General features: G+C 43.6%; 1 protein-coding gene across 1 annotated transcript; it reads left to right on the forward strand.

Annotated features, from left to right (window-relative positions):
- Nucleotides 1-282: 282 nt before the first annotated feature.
- Nucleotides 283-11469, forward strand: NPM1 (nucleophosmin 1; the record flags this gene model as incomplete). Its single annotated transcript, XM_005428631.1, has 10 exons — nucleotides 283-369; nucleotides 3131-3250; nucleotides 4018-4111; nucleotides 4839-4939; nucleotides 5406-5467; nucleotides 5911-5965; nucleotides 6953-7042; nucleotides 7930-8031; nucleotides 10075-10149; nucleotides 11121-11469. Coding segments are annotated over 10 exons (825 nt in total), but the record flags the coding sequence as incomplete, so codon positions are not given.
- Nucleotides 11470-18528: the final 7059 nt, after the last annotated feature.

The raw sequence follows: 18528 nt of genomic DNA on the forward strand, positions 1-18528 counted from the left end.
GGGTGCGGAGCTGCCATCGCCCCGGGCACCGCGGCGGACGCTGGGCGCGGATGCTCTTGAAACTGCTGGGCTTGAACGGGCCGCGAGGGGAGCTGCGTGGTCGGCAGCAGGCCGCTCTCGCCTGGGGTTTTCCTCTCCCCACATGTTCCGCTCCGTGCGTGCTTGGAGTGTGCCGCTAGTTCCCTGCAAGTACGAGGCCGGGAAGCAGCCAAGCTGCCAAGTAACTGGTTAGCAAATACTTATGTCTTAAGTAAAACAGTAAGCTTATAATTAAATTGTTTTCTTGCAGGCTGCGAGCTTAAAGCGGATAAAGAGTTTCAGTTTAAAGTAGATGATGAAGAAAATGAACATCAGTTGTCTCTGAGAACGGCAAGTAGTGTTTAGCTTTTACATTTTCCATTTTAAATGTAGTGGTGTGCTGTGATGTTGGTTTTTTTACGTGTCATTTATTTCTCCAGTTATAATACAGGTGATAATTGTTACATAAATCTATTTAAAAAAACTATCTCTTACTGGCAGTGGAGCATATTCTGTAATTTCAGATACTTTCTGTATTGAAAACGTTTCTCCACTGATGTTTCATTGTAGACAGCAAGCAAATGCAAGGCTGGAAAAGGTTAAAAATCAACTTTCAGTGGATTAATAAGTATATGCTAAATGAAATTAAGTGCTAGACTATACACTACGGCATCCCTAAGGCAAACAGTGCTGATACTACAGGAGCAGAGGGGAAAGGATGGACTTGTAAGAGTCATACTTAGGCACACTCTTGTAGATTACTGGAAACTTGATTTTTAAAAATCATTTCAGTGTGTTCACAAATGTAGCTCGGGTTCCTTTTCTTTCCTAGAAGTAGATAATATGTAAATCCAAATAAGAGAGCAGACACTTTGTTTTGATTTATTGTCCTTGGTTTGCCCTCTCCAAGGATGTAAGTGGGAAACCCCATCTTTCATTCAGATAATTCATCTGACAGACTCCCAGGGAGTTCTTGGATGGGTCCTTAGGCCTTTCTGGTGCCACCCAAGTCACACACAATATTTCAAGGCTTTTGTTCTCGACTGAGCATGTTTTTTTTTGAATAGCAAAACAATAATGTGCCCCATCCTAACAGGCAAGAAATTGAAGAGTTATAGCATCTTTATGGTGTATTGCTGCGCTTATTTAAATGCAAGGAAATGCTTTTATACCTGGAAGCAAGAGAGTCTTTAAATTGTGGATTAATTCCTACAGGAGAATTGCTTCCTGGAGGTCATTTGCATAACAAGTATCTCCAAACATTTCGTGCTGTTACTTAAAAACACTTCTGTGTTAGCAGTGTGAATCATGTGTTTTCATCCTTGTATATTATGAAAACTACAGCCTGGACTTGATAATGAGTAATTTGTTTTTAATTAGAATTCCTTTTGATAGAAGAGTATAGCAATGTTTAGGGCAAGTCCACATGCAGATTTCTTCTGTTTGAATGTTTGTTATGCAGTTAAAATTAGTGATACTTAAATTGTATTGTTTTACTCAGAGTTCTTTTTCTAATTATATTTTCAGAATTAGCTGTAGCATGTCTTCTAATGTTGTACTCTGAGGGATGGAGTAAAAATCCACACCACTACTTTGTTGTTAGGCTTGTGGGGGGGAATCAAGTCTTGTGTCAGTAACCTCTTCTCGTAGTATTTAAAGGGGTGATGCCCAGGAGAATAGGGTTAACATACCAAAGGACAAACTAGGAAATACTTAAGAGCCTTTAGGACTTAAAAGGTGTGGGACGTGGTTGAAACAGAAAAGACCCTATTCAGTAGAGGAAAGATGTAAAGAAAAGGTGTAAAGGCAGCAAATACCTGGGGGCTGGTCTGTGCTCCCACATGAATAAAGACAGTGTCTGTCTTCGCACCACCAAGTGTGGTGGTGGACTTGGGCATGAGGTACAGCAGGATGGGGAGAAAAGGGAGTAAAAAGGAGAAGAGGAGGATAGATGGAAGAGGTAAAAGTGCCATGAATTTCTGTAAATGTCTTAATAATGGCAGCTAAGAACGGGGGTGGTCACTGCTTCATTACCTATTTGGTGTGCATTCCTTCAATGTAGAAATTAAAGCACGTGCATGGATGCTTGGCAAACACACGAGAAATAAATAAAAAGAGCTAATAGTATTGAACTGGGGCGAATGACAGGACATGGTCTAAAATTTTTGTCCCACTAGCTGAGCAATTCAGTGTTGTTGACAGCACATTTGAGGGGTGAGATCAGAGCTGCAATTTCACCTCTTTGAATTGCTAATAACAAAATTTGCCAGAACTAGTGAATCCCAACGTTCTATTTTCCAGCCTTCAGTCTGATACATCTTAAGTGTGGACCATTACAGCCTCATTAAAGCTCTTCAGCTCTTAAAGAATAGAAACTTCTGTGCCTCTGCCTGAAGTGTTCACACCCACATCTCCCGTGGGGGTTGGAAAGCTTTCTTTGTTTGGGGTTTAGGGAAGGAAGCACAAAACTTTGTGCACTGCTGTTGGGAAGAGTTGTAGTATGAAGGGTTTTCACATCTTCTGCATGTACTCCTGTTAGAGGGGCCCAAGGTTCAGTGAACTGGAGTTTCAGGCCTGACCGCTGTCTGTCACTCACTTGTCTCCTTGCAGAGTTTTGACTCTTCAGAAAGTGCCCGACTCAGAGTAAGGGATCCAGGTACTTGAGTTTAGAAATGCAACTAAGCTGCTGTTAAAATCCTCAGTGAATGTCAAGTAAGCAAAAGGTGCACAGTGTGGTAAAGGGAGGCAGTTGGCAGATAAATGTGGCAGGAGGGGGAAAGCTGTAGGTGTGTTTCTGTAGAGGAGATAATGTGTTTATATTTCTCTCCTTGGACCAGCTGTAAAGCTGACTGAACTTGCCACTGCCTCTTTTTGGTGCAGTCATCCAGCAGCAAGTGACCTGATTTCACTGTCCTCAGAACATGCCTGGAGGTGCCCCTTGGAAGTTTCAGTGTTATGGAGAAAGGGTGTCAGCTTAGGATGGAGTCTGATGGAATAATTTGTAGTCAGAAATGCAGATTTCAATATTTAATGATGCAGAACATTGAATGGAGTTTAGAAGATAAAAAAATATTTGGGATGCTCAGACTGTGTCCTGTTCTTGACTTCACAGGTTACTTTAGGAGCTGGAGCCAAAGATGAATTACACATTGTAGAAGCAGAAGCACTGGACTATGAAGGCAACCCTACTAAAGTAGTGCTGGCATCTCTGAAAATGTCAGTGCAGCCTACAGTAAGTGCAGAAACTTGGAGAATCTACTGTAAATTTGGTCTCTAGTGAGAAAAAAGTTAAAAATGGCTTGGGTCAACTGAATTTTAGTGAAACTGAGCAGTGTGTTCAGAGAAGTGTCTGTTTTACTGCATGTAGTAAATACATCTTTTTTTGTGCCTGGTAGAGTACTTGAGTCATGTGGAGATAACGGACTTGTTCAAATTACACATTTTTTAAGTGACAGTAATTATTCATGCCATCTATAGACAGACAAGTCCAGGCATATGCAAGCAGATGCATCTTTAGGTTGTCTTGCTTTCTTTAAACCTGGGATGGGAACAATTCATGTTTTATGCAGGTGCCAAGCTCTAATGCCACTCTGAAGATGATTGCTCCTCTCTAAAGGGCACCTTGTTGTCATTTCTGCTATCGGGAATATAGTTTGACTCAGCTGCTGATAGTGTATAACTGCACAATGCTGGGGCAGGTGGGATGGATGATGTTCAAATCGACATTGCTGCCAAGTGGAGTAGAAACAAATGTGTATTAGTCTGGCCTTGGTGTACTTTAGCTGGGATAAGCAACGAGTGTAGTAAACCCCTGTGTGTGGCTTATTGACTCTGAGTTGACCTTTTAACACTTGCAGAATACTCCTTTGAAAGGGAACTTGGAGTAACTGTTAGCCATGGAGTTTCCAGCTGTTGGTGCTTGTTTCCACTGGGGTGGAATGTCTGTTAAATATACTTTGCCTGGAATATGCGACTGAATACCAGTGCTTTGTCTCACAGGTTTCATTGGGTGGCTTCGAGATCACACCACCAGTGGTGTTAAGGTTGAAATGTGGTTCAGGGCCTGTTTACGTCAGTGGTCAGCACCTCGTAGGTACGTATGGCTGCTCGCTGCTGTGTCCTGGCACCTGGCAGCACCTGCAGAACTTGAAGGATCTGCAGCTGGTGCTGCAAGCAGTGCTTTTGCTGGTACTCACCCTCTGAATCTTACAGGCACATACTCAGCATAAAGGGGCTGTAGGGCAGAAGTTGGGAGGAGTGCTTGCATGCCTTTACTTGCCACTTGTTTTTTGTATGGATAAGGGGCGTTTGTCATCCTTGGAATTGCAGTTCTAATTTCTCCCCTTAGAGGGGTGGGTGTTGGTGTCCCACTGTAGGCTTTCTGCTTATCAGCTGAATGTGAGAAGACTGCCCATGAAATAGTTCTGTTTTTTAACTAAACTAACCCAGGACTAGTCTTCTCCTTTAAGAAATTGTCTTTGATCTTTCTCTACTAGTTTTCAAAAGTGTCTCCTTAGGAATGGAGAAAACATTATTTTTGACGTTGTGTTGTCTGTTGTGTGTGAAAAGTGTTCTGACCAGTGTGAGGGGTGGTAGTTCACCTGATTAGGATTTCCCTGTAGTAGTACCTGCTTCAATCAGGTGGAAAACCTCCTAGTCAGTGGTTAGGTCACTAGTGGGAAGCTTCCTGGTACCGATTCAGCACCTCAGCCAGACCAAACCTACTCAGTTATGGGTGATGCTCTTTGTTTCTTACTAGCAGTCTTGCTTTATATTGTTATATGAGGTGAGGTTTTTACACTTTGCCTTTGCTTTATCAGCATTAGAAGAAGAGCCAGAATCAGATGAGGAGGAAGATGATGCAAAAATTGTTAATGCTTCAACAAAGAGACCAGCAAGTGGAGGAGCTAAACCACCACAGGTATATGGACTTGCAGTCACTTTGTTTGCAGTGTTTTCTTCTAGTTTGGTATTAGTGCTGCCTCTAGGAGGAGGTAGTTAGATGCCTTGCTATTATAAGTGGGACGGGATTATTTTGTACTAAATTACAGAAGGTCCCAAAATTCTGCTGAAGGGGTAGATAGAATGGCTGCTTTTGTGGAAATTCTGTCTCCTGTAGTAACTGCAGATTCTAGTATAAACATCAGTGTACTGCAAGAGTTGATGCTGATTAAAGCGCTGGACTTTACTAACGAGGAAAGATTCCTAGGCTCAGAGCATATGCAGTGGACTAAGTCAATAGCTTGGGACTTGGCAGCTGTAAGTTCCTGGGTTTAGCTAAATTGATGGAAAGTAGCCATGTACTTTTGCCATAGTTGTTTTGTACGACAGTTGCTCTTTATTACCAAAAAATGCTATCAACACTTAACAGGCTTTCTTTCTTAAAGAAAAAACCAAAATTAGCAGAAGATGATGAGGATGATGATGAAGATGAGGATGACGATGATGAGTACGTATTCCTGTTTTGACAACGTGTTTTAAAATACAGGGCTAACTTTCAGAACGTAAATTGTGTGACGCTACTGGATGCTAAGTGAAAAAGCTCCTGTATCTTGACTGGGGAAAAAGTATCCTTGTCTTACTTATCTCTGCAATGCTATGTAAATTAGTGTTCTTCAGATATGTTATACTGGGTTTCCTGTTACTCATTAACTTCTAAAAGTAGTAGTGGAAGTCCCTACGATATATCCCTTCAGTATTGAAGGGGAGTGCATTTAACTGCTTCAAAGGTAGTGCTTGCCCTAGCACTTAGCCATGTGTTAAGGTATAAAGTAAACTTGAAAAGATTGCTTGCTTCCTTCATGAATAAAACATTTTATTGGGAGGGAGGGGGAAGATCAATTCCTAACGTGGATCTTGAGTTATGGTGAGTGACTTCCTTTTTAATTGTAGTGATGAGGATGACTTAGAGGATGATGAGGAAGAAATTAAAGCACCAATAAAGAAAGTAAGTGGCTAATCCTGTGATATGATAGTAATCGGGCAGATAGTCCCTTAAATCAATAAGTTTTATCACAGCTCTCTGGAATGTGTGAATGGGGGATGCACTAGGTTTAGCTCAGCCTGTGTGAAGAAATTGTAATAGGGTGTGAAAACACTTCAGTGTGAATGTGCACCCATCCCAGTCCATGTTCTATTTCCTTGGCTGCAAAGGGGTGACTGGGTCTTATCAGCACAGGTATGCAGCTGTCAGACTGGTGTGGGCCTGGATGGCTGTTAAACAGCAAATGAAATCCTGCTCAAAGGGGGTTGTGCTTTGCAGTTCTAGTCCTGCATGCTGTGGAAAGGAGCCTTCAGCGACTGCAGATGCAAAAGGCTGTAAATGTGTGAGCCTCCGGCAGGGTTCACCGAGGCGGGGACGTGCCGGGAGGTGCTGTTCCTTCGGCCCTCGAGGGCCATCTGGTGGTGCTGTGGATGCGCTGCAGGGCAGCTGCACCGGGAGGAGAGGGAGGCATTTTCTTGTTCTCACACTTGTGTACTTAGCTTGAATTTTTATGTTCATACCTACTGTTTAAAAACAGATATTTAATGTTTTACTTCACCATGTGCTGTTTGTCCTTACTGAATTGCCATAAGTGATAATGCACAGTGGCCTGGTAATGAGTCTGAAATGCTGATTCCAGCCATCTGATGTGATCTAGGGTGACTGAACAAAATGGTCACTTGATTGATTCAGGAATTTTAGACTCTGTGTCTTAGATATGCATGTGGTATCATGTCCCATGCACATCCCAGGCAATATTTCTGGATGAAATGCCAAATGAGATAATGGTTGTGTTACAGAAAAAAGACAGGACTGAATGATGTAACAGAACTTGTTCTTGGGTGTGTTACTGTTCTGCACGAAGAGGTTTTCCTTTGGGTTCCTGTAACATGCTATCTTGAGTTTGCTTGCAGTTCGTCTGACAAATGAACTTGTGTGCTTGCCTTTCAGCCTGTTCGTGAGGCTGCAGGAAAAAATATGCAGAAAGCAAAGCAGAATGGAAAAGACTCTAAGCCATCCACACCAGCATCTAAATCAAAAGTGAGTGAAAACAACTGGGTAAAACAAAGGTTTATTCTACTGGGGAAGCTAGTTTCTTGCCTAATAGTAACTTCAAACCACATACTAACATTCAAATTAGGTTTTTAGATCTTGATGTAAAGCATGTTGAAGATACTGTTCACTGCTTCATGTTTTCTGTGAAACTCTTCAGTGGTCAGTATGTACCTACAACAGTCAGGATCTGAAATCAGACATACTGTCCCTTGGGAATACTGGTAATTCTTTGGTTTGAAACACTAAATCTATTGGTTTTGTGCAGCACCTAGTACAAGAGGGTGACTGCCAAGTGTGTTTCCACTGGAGAACACTGGAGGCTGTTTTCCAGTGGAACCAAGAAAAGGGGCTCTCGTGACAATGACCCACTGCAGGACTGGCTGTTTCCTTCCTTGTTAATGCTGTGTGATTGTATCCTGATTCCTTGTGCAGCTCCTCCTTGCTGCATGTACTCAGACATAATTCCAGGAAGGTTCATACAGACATGAGCATGGGATGCATGGTGGGACAGCATTTGAGAAGCACTGCAGGTGTGCCTTTTAAAGCATGGCCTAATCTGGCTACTGATATGGAGTAAACTCTGAATCACTAAAAATTTTGGCTATTTTTGGTTTCATTTCTATTCAAAGAGCTCTGGAGGCACCTGCCCAGAAGCATGAGACACCAGCTATGCTAACTCTAGCTAACTCTAATAACTCCAGATTTGAAAATCGTTATTTTTCATGCTTCTAAGGAATGTGAGGGAAGCATAAATTTAGGTTTTGTGACTGTCTGAAAACTGTATGGACTATCAGTGTGATGGCTAGTTTTGTAAAATATATCTTATATTCTCTGTAACTTTATGTGCAAGTTACTAATGAAATAATTTTCAGACTCCAGATTCCAAGAAGGATAAAACTCTAACTCCAAAAACACCAAAAGTCCCTCTGTCGTTAGAGGAGATAAAAGCAAAAATGCAAGCATCGGTAGATAAGGTGAGTCTCTGGGAACGAAGTTTCTCAACCTTTCTTTTACACTTACACAGCTGAAAAAAATTGGATGTTTCAATAAATGGTTACGATGTTACTGATTCCTGTGCTGTTACTATGAGTGGGTGTTGACGTTGAAGCTCAGAGAAATGAAAACACATTTGCAGGGAAAAGCCTCTACTCATGAGAAACAAAACCACTTTGTATTTTTCCAGTAGTGCTGATTAGGAGTTTGGTATTTCTTGGTGAACTGTCTGCATTCAAATTAAAAAAAAAAACCTTTAGGCTATACTTACTGTTAAGATGACTTAAATAGTGCATATACACTTTGGGTTACAAAAGTAAAGTGGAGTGAGTTCTTCCCGTGGTTGGAATGCCTTGGTCTTGAAGCAGTATATCCTGATGCTTGTAAGGCTCAGTAACTTCCAGAAGAGGGAGATAAGTGCTTGTGGTATGAGTTAAAGCACTGCTGCAGACCTGAAAGCTTTTGCTTTCTGGAGGGATCCGGGCTTGAGTCTCCCTTCAGTGGATGTTTCACCCTTTTAAGGCATCAGGCCAGTCACTTGCTCTGGTTGTTACCAGGTCTGACCAGCATGGTGGTCACATGTGTCAGTAGTGTTATTAGCAGCTATTTAAGTATAAAATAGAAAATCCAGTTGCAGGCTGGTTGGGTGTAGCAAGTGATTCTTTACCTCCTGAGCCAGGGTTGAGGTGCATGTGCCAGCAAGGGCTGTGTTCTGAGTATCCTGTGCTTGGAGCAGATGGGAGTGAGGGTCTGCCTATGGCTGCCCTTGGCTGGCTCACAAGTGCTGATGTGAGTGCTAGGAAGCATTGTTGGCTTGCTGATGGGGTTTTTTAATTCAAGATAATACACTTCTTAAACCTATACAATGGCAAACAAAGGTCACCTAAAGAATTAGGATCATCTTCTGCTTAGATCCATTAGTGTTTTGGGGCTGCTTTTTTCCAGGAATGCAAAATGAGACCAGAAGTGTTTCTATGCAGGGTGGATGCAGAATGAGCAATGACAGGCTGTGATGAGGATGAAATTGCAGAGCCCTGGCCTGTGAGCCAGGCATGATGGATGGGCCCATCCTGGTGGGTCACAGTAACCCGGGAAGCTTCTGTGGTGTTAGGAATGACTCAGGAGCCATGATGAGTGGTACTTCTGCAGTGTGAGCACAAGTGGCTGAGCTGCTCACAGTAGACATGTGAGCAGACAGTAGACACGTGCAGAGGGAAGCATGCAGAGCGGATAACTGGCAAAAAGAGCTTTAAAATACATTATCTGGTGCTGAAGAGTGCTTCTACAAGGAAGTGCTGTCTAGCAGGGAGCAGCTCAGTGTGCTGTCCTAATTGACATGCGATATTTCAACTGATTCGCCTGGGAAATTGAAAAGTTTCTTTTGGGACATGTGAAAAGAAATCAGTGTCTCCTATAATAGCATGCTCTATTATTTTCCCTGGAGATACTAGGAGATAAGATGATAAACCTGTATGTATGATTTAGTAACTGAATCTGCCTTGTACATTTGAGCATGTGCAAACACAATTCCAGGGATTATAAGGAAATGTTTCTAGAACAGTTCTTTAATTTAATAGAAGTTACATATTAATGAGTAGTGTATTAGTGAGTTTTTAAAGATAGGTGGGATGTCCATTCATGTTTTTTGCTTCAGAGAGCTGAAGTTAAAAATCTGCCTTTGAAGGGTGGTCTCAAGTTGTGTTTTGCAGTAAGAGTCCATAAATAAAGAATTAATTGTAATTTATCTGAGTAGTATGGGACTGTTTACTACAAACAATGATTTTAAGTGGTGAACACTGTTATGCTCTTCAGCATCAGCAAAGAATCTTGGACAGCAATTCAGTTTGTAGCCACTTCTGTCAGAAATAGCTGGGCATGGTAGAAAAACAAACTTCCTAAAATGGTTTAAAGCAGACTAGTGTGGGAAGTTGCCAGGTGAGTTCAAACTCCATGTATTGCAAAGGGTTTTCAGCATCATATTGTTAAGAGCATTAAGTGACCTGCAGACTTTTTTTTCCAAATAGGGTACTACCCTTCCTAAGCTGGAGCCCAAATTTGCCAACTACGTTAAGAATTGCTTCAGGACAGAGGACCAGAAGGTAACAGAATTCATCAGAGCTTGATAAAGTCCAAAAACTTTTATAACCTTGGGGATTCTTTTCCACTTCTTAATCTTTACAAGCTTTGGACTGTTTTAAAGGGTTGCAAACCACAAACAATACTTCAGGTTAAATATATGGGAATGGTTTTAAGGGTTTTAGTTGGCTAAGATGGGAAAGCTAATGTTTTATTACATTTTTCCAGCTTTTATATGGTTGGTAAATTATCTCTTGCTTACTAAACCCACAGAATTTTCCTTTTGGCACCATATTGGCTAAGGAAATGAGCTGTGGTTTCCCTTGCTGCTGAATTTGGCCACCTCAGCCAGTCTGGTGTTCAGCCCTTTGTTGGGGAGGGTGTCTGGGACAGCAGAGCTGTTTTGTGATGGAGATTATGGCATTCTTGCCACATTCTCTCCCAGAATCAACAGAGCTCTTGAAAGAGCACAAGCCAAATTGTGATATCAGGAAGCAAGTTTCTGAATTAGTTACTACTTAACACAGACTAAGCTGAAAATGTGTCTTAGATTTCCCTATCAAAATTTCACCAAGTCAGTTTTGCAGTGACAGAATTGCTTATGCTTTCCTGCTTCCCTCAGTGGTTCGGTGTAAACTTGTCAGATGGACAAATTGATATGTTCCTGAAGGAATGTTAAAAAGCAGTCAGCCTCAACTACTGGACCTGCTGTGGCATTAGCCAGGGTAGGCAGAGTTCAGCCAGTATTTGCCTCACTGATCCACACCCATCCTTTCACTCAACCTTCACTGAATTCTTACTATTGTGACCTGGTGTGAATAACAATCTTCTAGCAGAAGGATCCAACGTCATGCTTTCAACTTGATTTTCTCTGAAAGGAATGTACTTTTGTTACAATTTCTTGTCAGTATTTTATGAAATAAGTGGTGATAGTAAGCTAAAAATAATTTTTAAAAATGGATTTCAATTTCTAACTTTTTGTGTACACTTCCAGGTCATTCAAGCTCTCTGGCAGTGGAGGCAGACTCTGTAAGAAAAGAAAACAGTTTAAACAGTTCGTTAAAATCTGCAGTCTTACTTCTGTAACCATTATTTGGCTGTTCTTTTTACAAATACTGAAAGAGCTTTCCCTCCTGTGTCTGATAAATGTCATCCAGATTACTTTGCCAAGAATGTGTTGTCCAAAATGCCTGTTTAGTTTTTAAAGACAGGACTCCACCCTCAGCTTCATTTTAAGTATGTATGGAATGTTTTGATAAGGCATGGTGGTGGTCAGACAAATGGAAACGGTGGGGAGACTAAATGTATGTGAAAAAAATAAAATTTAGTATTTTGATACAGTACTATTGTTTCTTTTTTTATGGATGAGGGGGATCTGCATACTGAACCCAGAGATAATTGGGCTTTAAAGTTCTCTGAGGAACTACCTTTGAGTATTTTAGCTGCTTCTCTTTAGCAAGTACGCATAAACTTTCGTGTGTTGTCAGCTTCAAAAACAACTCCAGTTCCATGAGCTTTGGAGCTACGGAGCAGATGATTGGGAAGAAGACTGAAGCGGCAAGTGGGGCTTTATTCTTGTCTGAAAGTGACCACTAATTATATAATTGCCTGAAACAGCCCTTCCTGCATCTCAGTTTCTGACCTGCTTCGCTGCACTTTGGTTTATGGTTTTGTTCTAACTACTGGGTTTATAGGGCCTGGAACTCCACTTGTAAAATGCAATACTTTTGATCTGGGATTTGCTGGCTGTGCTGTTCCTCTGAGGAGCTGCAGAGTCTGAGGCTGCCTCCCATAATGACTCCTGTGAGGATTTTGTGGAGAGAAGAATTAGCTTGAATGCTGAAGGGTGTGCCTGGAGAGCTCACTGAGTGAGTTCAGAGCCTGTGGATAAATTCCTGGGAATGCTGAGACTGATCTCCAACAAATCCAAAAGCTTAAATGAGCAGGAAGTCCTCTCTGGTCCTCTGGCCTTCACTTGATGCTCAGAGCCACAATTAAAATTTTGGGCCATTCTTGTTACACGAAGTGAAAACATCAATGTTTGTAAGGGCTTTCAGGTGAAGGGAAGCATGGATGTCTGTGCCTTGAGGATGAGACTCGTCAAGGCTCCTGTCTGCTGTCACTTCCAATGCATGACTGTTCCACCTTGTGTCCAGTAACAGCAGTCATGGGGACTGGAAGAATACTCAGAAAACATTCAAGCACTTGAATGGTAACTATCAAACTCTGCTTTAATCCTTGCTGTGTTTGGAAATTAACACAACTGACTTGTGTTCTCACAGCAGAAAACCCCCTAACTTGAGTAAAACAGGCTGAGTTTTCCCCACTTGAAGGACTTGGGACACTTAGGTCCTGCAGCACATGGCTTTGCAAGACACACTAGGTTGTGCTGATTGGGCATGGGGTCTGTTCTACTGAGCATTCTTTACAAGTTGTTTAGGTAGGATAGACAATTTGATTTGCCACTGAATTTATTTTTTTTATGTTTGCTGTTACAAAACCCTTAGTTCCTGTAGTTGAGATGCTGGGTGCAATGGAAAGCAGTGCAAGTCTCCAGAAGCAAATAGTTCTTTTGGGGAAAATAAAGCCAAGGGAAGTGCATGGTAGACAAGCAAAATGGTGCAAGTCTTGTGTCAAAGATTCGTTTAAGCTTGAGTATAATTGCAGCATGTGAAATGGCAGAGTATAACGGTTTGAAATGCCTGTTTTGGTGGGGTTATGTCAATAGATGATGTCATATTCACAAGTGAGAGCAGACTTCCCTGGTGAAACAGCTAATGGCACAGACAGGCTTATTTAAGCAAAATTGCCCTCAATTTTGGCTGAAAGAAGTGAAAATTGTACAGTAATTTCAGCAAGAAATTACTAGCCAGTAAAATACTCTGATTGCTAAAGTTTTAAGAAAAGCCAGGGTGATGTCTGTCTGTAGGTGACTGACCAAAGCAGGTCTGGGGTGCAGCCGTGCTGTGCAGAAGCATTGCAGGGGAAAGGCAGAGCCTGTATGGGCAGCTCTGAAGGAAATCATTGCTGTGCTGGTGCTGAGGTACAATGTAGGTCAAGTCGTTGTCAGGCTGCTGTTGAACCTCATGAGGCATCTTTGAGGCACCCTCGTGGCATAACAATTACTTGGCCCTGGTTAGGTCTCACACTGTTCTCTGCCAGCTCATGGAGTAGTGAGGGATGGTCACTGCCCCACTTCTGGCTGTGAGGCCTTTTCCCTACCTCTGCTGTTGTGCTGGTCACATCTCCAAACCCTGGCTCCTTTTGGGACTGGCTATCTGGTGACTCTGGATGCAGCTGTATCCTCTTGGATGTTCACGTGCAGCTGCCAGGTCTTTCACTTTGAACAGAGCCTCAAAGTTTGATTTTAAAATAAGCTCAGATGTGAAAATACCTGTTGAAGAGAAAAGACAAATAACAGATGTGGGTTTTTGAAGTACTGCTTTTGACTTTCTGCAGAGTTGAAACATGTTCTTGCCATAGTAATGATGGAAACAAAGCTGTAGTGTTTTGATAGCTGTGTTGAGGGTTCGGAGCCTCTGTGTGATCCTGGTCCTTGAGGATGGCTTATTTGAGAGTGTGGAGCTCTGCAGCCAGATGCACTGCTATTTCCTAACACTGTGATGGGAAAACAACTTTACAGGATGATGAAATGCCTCTCCAGGTAGTGGTGCCTTCACCTTTCCTTCGTACATGAATTGCCCCTACTGCTGCCGTTCCCATTGCAGATCGTGTCTGTTCCAGCTTTTTTCATATTTCATTTCCTTCTGCAAGTGTTTCATTCCGTACAGTGAACAGGTAGCTGGTGTCCCCGTGTGTGGGACAAAGAGGAGGCCACCCAGCTGAGCGGGGGTGTGTGACTGTGCTGTGTTGGCTGCAGATAGAGCTACTCCATACAGATCTCTCTTGGCATCTCACTCCAGAAGAGGTGATAACAGAAGGGCACCATCCTGTTAGGAGCTCTCTGTCTGTGCCTAATTCCTAAGGGTGTTCAAGAGAAATGTTTGTGGCCACCTTAGGTCGGTCCTGGGGTTCTCTTTGCTCCTGTAGTCCAGGGGCTGTGATGAGTGCAAGGCTCTTCGCCTGTGCTCAGCAATTGTTGCAGCCTTTGGAGAGAAGCAGCTCAGGCATGGCTGGCAGCAGGGTGGGAGTGTGTGTGGGCTGAGGTAATGGAAAACAGGGCCAGGATGGGTGGCGGTTCTGGGCTCCTTGCCACCCAGACGGTCCCTCAGGGGCTAAGTTCATGCTCCTACCCAGATACCCCAAGCCATGTCCTGTCTCTTTTGCATGTGCATTACTGACTAGCAGCCAAACTCTCAACTTTTCCTTCCTTCTCTGTAGAACCAGCACCTAGATCCTTATTCTCCTCACTGTTTTCCCAAAAGGGCGTTAAAGACTGGATCCTACTTAGAAATGTCAGATAAAACTCCAAAAGAATGGGGTGGTTTGGAGCTCAGTGTTGGATGGAGCACAGTGCCTTTATTCCTGCCCTTGGCTAGTGGGCAGTAGTTTCTGGCAAGCAACAGCAAGTGCAATTGATTGTGTTGAGTGAGGTTTGGAGGTTTTGTGATCTGGTATTTATTAAGGATTGCTTGGTCTGAGCCTGGTTCTCAATGCGAACACAGAGAGCTGAGTGTGTATGATGGAGTGCAGGAAAAGTGATGCTGGATTTGCAGGTGTGCCTCAAGGGCCTGACTTGTCCTCGCGTTTGCAGGTAGCACAGGGAATACCCTCCTGCCTGCTCACTGGTTTACCTGCATGGACACTTTTGGGAACAATTCTGTGTTATGTTTGATCAGCTCTTCAGTGACTGGCCTTTGGATTGTCTTACATAAATGAATTTTAAGCAGTGCCTAATTGGGACCAAGTAAATCAATCAAATATATCAAATGTTAATTAAGATGTGTGCTGTGGGGACCACATGTATGGCCTGCATCCAGTTGTATGAAGATGACTTTTGCTCTTCTCCTTTCTTCAAAAACTTCTCTTCTTCCACCACTTCTGTCACCTCTCCCTGACCAAGCCATAAGAGCCTCTATGGGAAAAGAATCCTGGGAGAAAACAAGCAAGAAAGGGCAATGAATAAAACAAGGGGGGAAAAGGTGGCCAAGGGTCAAAAGTGAGAATGGGAGAAGTGAAGAGCCTGGGAGGGATGCTCAGCAGGGCACCCTCTGACAGTGCCCACCCTCACTGAGCTGGCCATGCCAGTGCCCTGTGCTGCTGCCCAGAGCCTTGTCCAGGACAAGGGCACGGCCACCACCCTGCTTGTACTGCAAACAGCAAAGAGAAGGAACAGAGCTGGGCCTCTCAGACTTCATGTGCCTCATTCACCTCAAGCGATTACACCGGTACTAGAAAGAGTCTTTGAAGACAATTTTGTTAGAAGGATCCTGGAGTCTTAGTCAACCAATTGCTGGAGCCTGAAGCCTGCTGAGCCCCATCCAATTCTGTTGACTTACTGTATTTAAGAGAAAACAGTTTTTCTTGCCTGTTTTCAAATTAAGCCTTAAGTTTTACATTGGTTATGGTTTTTCTTAATGAGTAATAATGGCAGGGAGAGTTAAAGATGTATTGTAGCTGTTGAGGTATTTGGCATTTCACCACTGCAGCCACCTTTATCCGTGCCTGTTCATGAAACTTTTCCCACTGCTCCTTGCATTTGTCCCAAAGCTTGTAATTGTGCTATTTTCCCAGGAATGTCCTTGATAAAAGGCTCCTAGCAGCCCTTTTCATGCTATTTTGAGGCAGTGAATGTTATCTGGGCACTGCTGTGAGTGGTGTAAACCTGTTCCCTGGGTGTACATGTGTGTGAGGACACCAACAGTGCATAGCTACAGCTAATAAGTAAAGCTTCCAATTTAATAATAAGGCCACCTCTGGTGTTTAGGACATTGTTTCCTGTTTCTTAAATATTTTTCCCATACTTTCAAGCCTTTCCTTCCAATTTTCTACATGGAAAATAGATTTTAATTCAATAATTGTAGCTAAGGGCAATAACACGTAATTGGACCACTGAGTGCAGGGCCCTCAGCCAGTCCTTGTGATCTCCAGAGAGCACAGGACAGGGAGATTGGGGGATCTTGGCTTCATTTTTACTCTTGAATTAGGAGAGATGCTTCTACTTGTTCCCTCTGGGCTTCATGGTTCTAAACAGTCCTTTCCAACTCCTTCCTAGTTCTACATCTTGCCACAACATTCTTGCTTAGTCCTTCACTGCTCTTTAGACTTTTCAGTCTTCTGGTCCTTTTCAGTTCCTCCTCCCAGTCTTCCCTAGCCACTGCTGTTGGAGCAGCATGGCCTGTCCCTGATCTCTGGGAAAAGCTTGGACACCAGTGCAACCATGGTGCTCCTGCATGAATCTGTCCCCTGTCTGGGTTGCTTGGCAGTGTCCCTGAGAGCCCAGCTGTGGCTGGTGCCCTCATTGTGGCCATGGTGGAGAACACTGATGAAAGCCCTGCTGCTGTACCTGCAAGTGGGTGGAGCTCTGCTTGCAGGAGACATTTGTGCATGCCCCAGGAGAATGGGACTTCCAGAGATGTCTTTTTACTGATCTGTGACATTGCAGAAAAATGGCATTTTCCAATATTTTTTAGTGTAAATCCACCCATATGACATTTTCTAAATCCATGCTCTGATGCAAAGTGTGGCTACAGTTCCTCTTCAGAAAGATTAGTAGAAACACAGGGTTTCCAGTGATGTTTTCAGAAACTGAGCTGTCTCACAGCCCACCCTGAGTTCCTCCAGGGTCACTCATTCACTTGTGTCACCACTGGGGACAGTGACACAGGGCATTGAGAGGTCTGTGATGTCAGCAGTCAGTGCCTGCCTCAGCCCTGAGCTGCCCCTGCAGTGTCCCTGCCAGCTGTGGGGACATGGGTGGCCATGCACGTTGTGTGAGGTCCTGCCCTGAGGCAGCAGCTGGGGCAGAGGGCAGGAGCCCAGGGTGGTGGTGTGGGGAGGGATGGGTCATCCCACAGACAGGACTTGAGATGGGCACTTGCTGGAGACAGCTTGATTCAGAAGACTTCAGTCAAAGAGGTTTATGTTTAAGAGCTGTTGAGCTGAAAAGCTCTAAGTTAAGGAAATATTAAGTTTTGAAGCTTAACAGCTTGTGATTTTTTTAATTTTTTTTTTTTTTTTAGGGAAAAGTGAAACCATAGAGGAATATAAATCCAAGGAGCCAAGCCCTAGGATTTAATGCAGTGCAAAGGCTGAAAAGTGGAATTTCCCACTGGTTTGTGTAGGGTTGTCTGCAGAGGTTGGCCTGTTCTTGCCTCCCTTCAAAAGCATTCTAGCAGCTGTCTGATGCTTTCAGAGGGGAGCTGCCGTGCTCCTGGGCACTGGAATCAAGGAAAACCCATGTCTGTGTCCACCCTGTGCCAGACACTGGAGCAGGGTGGCCGGGCTGGGGGACACAGGGTGGGGGCAGGCTCTAGCTAAGGGGCCCTGGGCACTGGAGAGGGGCTGGATACCCAGGAGAGCAGGGTGTTGAAGCAACCCACTGGTCTGCCCTTTAGCTTGAGATGTCATCATTGTCAGGGATTACCCTCATTGCTCTGCTGATAAAGCACTGGGATTTGTTTATGAGAATGCTGGAGCTTTTAGAGGAATCGGAGGTTTCAGTCCCAAAATCCCACTGAAAATCCAAGGGGTGTTCCAGTGGAGTAAAACCTTTATAAACTCTGAAACCCTGCCTGCTGAATAATGAAACCCTCTCTAGGGTTTCTTTTCTCTTATAAAGTGATGATACACATCAGAATAAGGGCTGTAGCATGCTGGGTTCCCCCTCTGCAAGGGGCCACAAGACATCCCTGTGGTCAAGAGCTGGAAGGGAACAGTTGCCTCTGTTCCCAAGAAGTCCAAGCTGTGATGGCTGAATCCAAGGCCTGACTGTTCTTCACCATATTCCTTCTGCAAGACTGTGCCTGAATGTGGTGGAGCTGAGGCTGAAGTCCTGTCCCCCTGGACAGTTCAGGGTCATTTTGAGGTGGCTCTTCTGTCAAATGGCAGTAACTGCAAAGCATCCCCTCCTTCCCTGAGTGTCCACACGATGTGGCAGAAGTGTTCCTTACCTTGGGATGAAGTTGTCTTTCTGTGCGTAAACTGGATAAAGGCAGAACATGCACCCCTTTCAGTCAGTCTGAAAGTTGTCTTTCCTTTTACCAAGGCTTTCAGATTCAGAAAACCTCTTCAGCTGGATTTTCTGTAAGGAAAAGTTTGCTTATAGAACAACACAAGGCTGGAAATGCAGATAACAGGAGCAAACCACACATGGATTTGCTCACTGGCAGCAGGGCTGGGATGTAGAGCCGAACTTGGTCTTTGTACAACATCAGCCCAGGTTTTTAATTTTAATTTAAATCTTGGTGTGCCAGATGCAGCAGGGCCAGATCCTGGCCATT

The sequence above is a fragment of the Geospiza fortis genome, unplaced genomic scaffold, assembly GCF_000277835.1.
Source record: "Geospiza fortis unplaced genomic scaffold, GeoFor_1.0 scaffold608, whole genome shotgun sequence".
NCBI lineage: Eukaryota > Metazoa > Chordata > Aves > Passeriformes > Thraupidae > Geospiza > Geospiza fortis.